Source organism: Oncorhynchus tshawytscha, linkage group LG05 (assembly GCF_018296145.1).
Source record: "Oncorhynchus tshawytscha isolate Ot180627B linkage group LG05, Otsh_v2.0, whole genome shotgun sequence".
Taxonomy (NCBI): Eukaryota; Metazoa; Chordata; class Actinopteri; order Salmoniformes; family Salmonidae; genus Oncorhynchus; species Oncorhynchus tshawytscha.
The window spans coordinates 76129401-76136537 of NC_056433.1; the positions used below are offsets into that span (position 1 = coordinate 76129401).

The 7137-nt window shown below is 49.1% G+C and overlaps 1 protein-coding gene across 2 annotated transcripts in view; it reads right to left on the minus strand.

Moving 5' to 3' along the window:
- Positions 1–6904, minus strand: part of raver2 (ribonucleoprotein, PTB-binding 2) — a 158496-nt gene extending 151592 nt beyond the window's left edge. For both annotated transcript variants that reach the window (XM_042322369.1, XM_042322368.1), the window contains exon 1: positions 6600–6904. In XM_042322369.1, coding sequence (XP_042178303.1) covers positions 6600–6848 — 249 coding nt within the window. In that variant the 5' untranslated portion in view covers positions 6849–6904. The remainder of the gene's footprint in view (positions 1–6599) is intronic.
- Positions 6905–7137: the final 233 nt, after the last annotated feature.

Below are 7137 nucleotides of genomic sequence, written 5' to 3' on the forward strand. Positions count from 1 at the left end.
CGACTCCCTCCTTCCTCTCTCTCTCTTTCTCTCACCCTACTATGTCTGTCTCCCCTCTCTCTACTCCCTCCTTTCTCTCTGTCTGTCGACTCCCTCCTTCCTCTCTCTCTCTTTCTCTCACCCTACTATGTCTGTCTCCCCTCTCTCTACTCCCTCCTTTCTCTCTGTCTGTCGACTCCCTCCTTCCTCTATCTCTCTTTCTCTCACCCTACTATGTCTGTCTCCCCTCTCTCTACTCCCTCCTTTCTCTGTCTGTCGACTCCCTCCTTCCTCTATCTATCTTACCCTACTATGTCTGTCTCCCCTCTCTCTACTCCCTCCTTTCTCTCGGTCTGTCGACTCCCTCCATCTCTCTTTCTCTCACCCTACTATGTCTGTCTCCCCTCTCTCTACTCCCTCCTTCCTCTATCTCTCTTTCTCTCACCCTACTATGTCTGTCTCCCCTCTCTCACTCCCTCCACTCGTTCGCTCTCTCTCTCTGTCTCCCTCCACTCCACCTTCTCTCCCCCTCCTTCCTTTCTCTCACCCTACTATCTCTGTCTCGCCTCTCTCTCACTCCCTCCACTCTGTCTCTCTCTCGGTCTCCCTCCATTCTGTCTCTCTCTCTGTCTCCCTCCACTCCTCTCGCTCTCTTCCCCCACTCCTCCATCCTTTCTCTCTCTCTCTCTTTCTCTCTCCCTCTCTCTCTCGCTCTTTCCTCCCCCCTCCTTCCTTTCACTCTCTCTTACCCTACTATCTCTGTCTCCCCTCTCTCTCACCACTCTGTGTCTCTCTCTGTCTCCCTCCACTCCTCTCGCTCTCTTCCCCCACTCCTCCATCCTTTCTCTCTCTCTCTCTCTTTCTCTCTCCCTCTCTCTCTCGCTCTTTCCTCCCCCCTCCTTCCTTTCACTCTCTCTTACCCTACTATCTCTGTCTCCCCTCTCTCTCACTCCCACCACTCTGTGTCTCTCTCTGTCTCCCTCCAAACTGTGACTCTGTCTCCCTCCACTCTGTGTCTCTCTCTGTCTCCCTCCACTCTGTGTCTCTCTCTGTCTCCCTCCACTCTGTGTCTCTCTCTGTCTCCCTCCACTCTGTCTCTCTCTGTCTCCCTCCACTCTGTCTCTCTCTGTCTCCCTCCACTCTGTCTCCACTATGCTCTGTAGCACCATGCTCTGTAGCACCATGCTCTGTAGCACCATGCTCTGTAGCACCATGCTCTGTAGCACCATGCTCTGTAGCACCATGCCCTGTAGCACTATGCCCTGAAGCACTATGCTCTGTAGCACTATGCTCTGTAGCACCATGCTCTGTAGCACCATGCTCTGTAGCACCATGCTCTGTAGCACCATGCTCTGTAGCACCATGCTCTGTAGCACTATGCTCTGTCACCGTGCTCTGTAGCACCGTGCTCTGTAGCACCGTGCTCTGTAGCACCGTGCTCTGTAGCACCGTGCTCTGTAGCACCGTGCTCTGTAGCACCGTGCTCTGTAGCACCGTGCTCTGTAGCACCGTGCTCTGTAGCACCGTGCTCTGTAGCACCGTGCTCTGTAGCACCGTGCTCTGTAGCACCGTGCTCTGTAGCACCGTGCTCTGTAGCACCGTGCTCTGTAGCACCGTGCTCTGTAGCACCGTGCTCTGTAGCACAGTGCCCTGAAGCACAGTGCCCTGAAGCACCGTGCTCTGTAGCACCGTGCTCTGTAGCACCGTGCTCTGTAGCACCGTGCTCTGTAGCACCGTGCTCTGTAGCACCGTGCTCTGTAGCACCGTGCTCTGTAGCACCGTGCTCTGTAGCACCGTGCTCTGTAGCACCATGCTCTGTAGCACCATGCTCTGTAGCACCATGCTCTGTAGCACCATGCTCTGTAGCACCATGCTCTGTAGCACCATGCTCTGTAGCACTATGCTCTGTAGCACCATGCTCTGTAGCACCATGCTCTGTAGCACCATGCTCTGTAGCACCATGCTCTGTAGCACCATGCTCTGTAGCACCATGCTCTGTAGCACTATGCTCTGTAGCACCATGCTCTGTAGCACTATGCTCTACCAACTGAGCCACACAGGCGTGTGGTTAAAGTGAATGTAACTGTGTGAATAGAGACTGTGCTCTACCACAGTGTGTGGCATCATGCTGCTCAAAAGACCACCCCTCAGCAGGAGGCAGCTCTCTCTACAACAGCCAGCTAGCCAGGCAGCTCTCTCTACAACAGCCAGCTAGCCAGGCAGCTCTCTCTACAACAGCCAGCTAGCCAGGCAGCTCTCTCTACAACAGCCAGCTAGCCAGGCAGCTATCTCTACAACAGCCAGCTAGCCAGGCAGCTATCTCTACAACAGCCAGCTAGCCAGGCAGCTATCTCTACAACAGCCAGCTAGCCAGGCAGCTATCTCTACAACAGCCAGCTAGCCAGGCAGCTATCTCTACAACAGCCAGCTAGCCAGGCAGCTATCTCTACAACAGCCAGCTAGCCAGGCAGCTATCTCTACAACAGCCAGCTAGCCAGGCAGCTATCTCTACAACAGCCAGCTAGCCAGGCAGCTATCTCTACAACAGCCAGCTAGCCAGGCAGCTATCTCTACAACAGCCAGCTAGCCAGGCAGCTATCTCTACAACAGCCAGCTAGCCAGGCAGCTATCTCTACAACAGCCAGCTAGCCAGGCAGCTATCTCTACAACAGCCAGCTAGCTAGGCAGCTATCTCTACAACAGCCAGCTAGGCAGCTATCTCTACAACAGCCAGCTAGGCAGCTATCTCTACAACAGCCAGCTATCTCTACAAGAGCCAGCTATCTCTACAAGAGCCAGCTATCTCTACAAGAGCCAGCTATCTCTACAACAGCCAGCCATCTCTACAACAGCCAGCCAGGCAGCTAGCTCTACAACAGCCAGCCATCTCTACAACAGCCAGCCAGGCAGCTATCTCTACAACAGCCAGCCAGGCAGCTATCTCTACAACAGCCAGCCAGGCAGCTATCTCTACAACAGCCAGCCAGGCAGCTATCTCTACAACAGCCAGCCAGGCAGCTATCTCTACAACAGCCAGCCAGGCAGCTATCTCTACAACAGCCAGCCAGGCAGCTATCTCTACAACAGCCAGCCAGGCAGCTATCTCTACAACAGCCAGCCAGGCAGCTATCTCCACAACAGCCAACCAGGCAGCTAGCTCTACAACAGCCGGCAGCTAGCTCTACAACAGTCAATCAGGCAGATAGCTCTACAACAGTCAGCGAGCTCTACAACAGTCAGCCAGGCAGCTAGCTCTACAACAGTCAGCCAGGCAGCTAGCTCTACAACAGTCAACCAGGCAGCTAGCTCTACAACAGTCAGCCAGGCAGCTAGCTCTACAACAGTCAGCCAGGCAGCTAGCTCTACAACAGTCAGTCAGCTCTACAACAGACTTCTACACCCAGGCTCAGAGTCAGGCATGCTGCACCACTCAGCTCCCTGTCAGCTATTTCAGTCCTCTTAGGGAGCTACTCAGGGAGTAGGATACCCATTATATCAATACAATAATGACCTCTTCAAAATAATGGATTTGTATGCAGGCTTGCGTTTGTGTTTGTTTGTGCGTGGGGTTTTGTGTATGTTTGTGCATGTGATATTGAGTGTGTGTTGTGTGTGCAAGGTGGTGATGAAGAGTGTGTCTTGTTCTTTGAGGGGCAAATTTGACAACATCTGCTATTGACACATGCAGCAGTGCTACCCAGGAGAGGGCTGGGTAAAGAAGGTGACATACACACCACCTGCATGAGTCTCACCTGTTCCAGAAGCTCTAAATATTTGAACAGCTTAGCTGACAGGAGGTGAGTGGGTAGTTTGATGCCTCATTCTCCCCATCCCTTCCACCTCACCCCTTAACCTCCCCACCCCCACCCTGTATTCTGCCCCACTCTCATTTGTTTCTACTTAACCTTTATTTATCCAGGTTAGTCTCACGGAGATGAAATCTCTTTTGTAAGAGAGGACTGGTTGATGGAACAGAAACCATCTATACAGTGCATTCGGAAAGTATTCAGACCCCTTCCCTTTTTCCACATTTTGTTACATTACAACCTTATTCTAGAAATGATTTAATAAAATCATTTCCTCATCAATCTGCACATAATACCCCATATAATATGTTTCCATTGATCATCCTTGAGATGTTTCTACAACTTGATTGGAGTCCACCTGTGGTAAATTCAATTGATTGGACATGATTTGGAAAGGCACACACCTGTCTATTTATTTAAGGTCTCACAGTACATGTCAGAGTAAAAACCAAGTCATGAGGTTGAAGGGGAATTGTCCGTAGAGCTCCGAGACAGGATTGTGTCGAGGCACAGATCTGGGGAAGGGTACTAAAAAATGTCTGCAACATTGAAGGTCTCCAAGAACACAGTGACCACCATTCTTAAATGTAAGAAGTTTGGAACCACCAAGACTCTTCCTAAAGCTGGCCAACCGGCCAAACTGAGCAATTGGCTGAGAAGGGCCTTGGTCAGAGAGGTGACCAAGAACCCGATGGTCACTGACAGAGCTCCAGAGTTCCTCTGTGGGTATGGGAGAAACTTCTAGAAGAACAACCATCTCTGCAGCACTCCACCAATCAGGCCTTTATGGTAGAGTGGCTAGACGGAAGCCACTCCTCAGTAAAAGGCACATAACAGCCCGCTTGGAGTTTGCCAAAAGGCACCTAAAGGACTCTCAGACCATGAGAAACAAGATTCTCTGATCTGATGAAACCAAAATTGAACACTTTGGCCTGAATTGCCAAGCTTCAGGTCTGGAGGAATCCTGGCACCACCCCTACAATGAAGCATGGTGGTGGCACCATCATGTTGTGGAGATGTTTTTCTGTGGCAGGGACTGGGAGACTAGTCAGGATTGAGGGAAAGATTAATGGAGCAAAGTACAGAAAGATCCTTGGTGAAAACCTGCTCAATAGCGCTCAGGACCTCAGACTGGGGCGAAGGTTCACCTTCCAACAGGACAATGACCCTAAGCACACAGCCAAGACAACACAGGAGTGGCTTCGGGACAAGTCTCTGAAGGTTGTTGAGTGGCCCAGCCAGAGCCCGGACTTGAACCCAATCGAACATCTCTGGAGAGACCTGAAAATAGCTGTGCAGCAACGCTCCCCATCCAATCTGACAGAGTTTGAGAGGATCTGCAGAGAAGACTGAGAGAAACTCCCCAAATACAGGTGTGCCAAGCTTGTAGCTTTACACCCTACGAAGACTCCAGGCTGTAATCACTGCCAACGGTGCTTCAACATAGTACTGAGTAAAGTGTCTGAATACTTACGTAAATGTGATATTTCAATTTTTTAAAATTTGTAATACATTTGCAAAATAAAAAGTATTTGCTTTGTCATTATGGGTTATTGTGTGTAGACTGATTAGGTAAAAAAAAACAATGTAATACATTTTAGAACACAGCTGTAACATAACAAAATGTGGAAAAAGTCAAGGGGTCTGAATACTTTGCGAATGCACTGTATCGTCCATCAACCGCTCAACCTCCAACTGCTCTCTCGCAACCTGCTTTTCTGCTATATCTTCTCTCCCTACCTCTCTCCATCCCCTTCCCGTTCATCTGAGGGGTATCAGCAGGGCTACAGATCTGACACCATCCAACCTGGACAAGGACACCATTAAAATGGGGCTAGTCAGGCTCCTACTATACTGGGGGGCTGGAAATGGGCTGGGGTTGAGGAGCTGATATGGAGAGGATGGGGGATGATGGGGGATAGCAGACAGGTTACATAAGCCAGAGATGGTTTTCAATTTCTATCAACCTTGCAGCCTCCTTATGGTGGATACAGCAGAGTGGATCTGTTTAAATATGTTGCTCTCTCCTGTGTGTGTGGATTCTGGGAAAACCGACTTACTCACATGGGAACTGTGGTGCAGACTGTGTGTGTTTTAAAATCAATGGTTTGATGTGCAACGACATTCCCTTATAACTTAATATACTGTATATTGGATAGTTGTATTATTACGATATGGTCGTACTGCGTAATCAGGAATAACATATTGTAATGCTCGATTTGGTTGTCATGTCATAAAATTAAAACCAAATAGCCCATATCAGACAAACTAAAAAGTTGAATGTGAAGTGGATATCTACGCATATAAATAAAGGCATAACATTGTTCTTGGCTTCGCTTCTATTTGCTCAATTGTAAGCTACTGGCAAATATTTGTGTGCATTGGTCACATTGTAGAAATGATTAACAAACTCGAGGCCACTGTCTGATATCTTTCCTCGCTACATTGTAACAACAAAATATAACAAGCCCGGTGCGCGTCCATAGTTAAATGCCTTTCAGCATTTACATTGTATAACTGTCTTTGTAGGAATTAGACTGATGCATTACAAACTTCTACTAATATGGATATCGAATGAGAGTGGCAGGGCGCAGAGTCTCGACAATACTCGCAGCAAAATTAATGGATTTCTCAAACCGTTTAAGTTAATTAGGCCCAATATTCATTTTGGTCCAAATTTAACTACACATAAGTATAGCAAAGTATTGCATATTAGCACCCCTGAAATTATGTTAAACTCCCAGAGAGCCGCAAGAGTAGCGCAACAAAACAACTTTCACTCCATCTGTCAGAATACAGAAAAGTGTAGGCTACCTGGTTGGTTGTATCTTGTGGAAGGTTTTTAATGAGGATTTTCCTCCTGTTGCTCAGCTCGCGGCGAGTTTTCTCTAGCCTCTTCTCAATTTCCTCCTGTTCCAAATCGGGTAAGTCTCTGAGACTGGTCCCCTCGGATGCTGCGTCCTCATCCTGCCGGCTCTCCGGGCTGTCAGAATCAGGGAAATGTTCACTTTCCTGGTTCAAAGAGTGAACGGTCGGCGGCTGGATGGAGGAAGCTGCCGCCATCTTGAGTTGCTGTGATAGAAAGTGAATGGAGGCAGCGATAGGTGGGCGTCTGTGTTTTTGTCGCTCCCATCTGAGTGAGAGAGAGCAGACGGGAAAGGTACGCACATGAAACCAGGCACCGGCGCGCTACTGTAGGTTCCCCCGGACGATTGGCGACCCCCACCGTTTACAAAATGTATAAGTGGCCACTATGAAACAATAACGAGTATTGTATCGCCATCCTGTGGTAGACTATACCCCATGGCTAATGAACTAATGCTACCTGTCAATAAGCACGTTATAGAAAGGC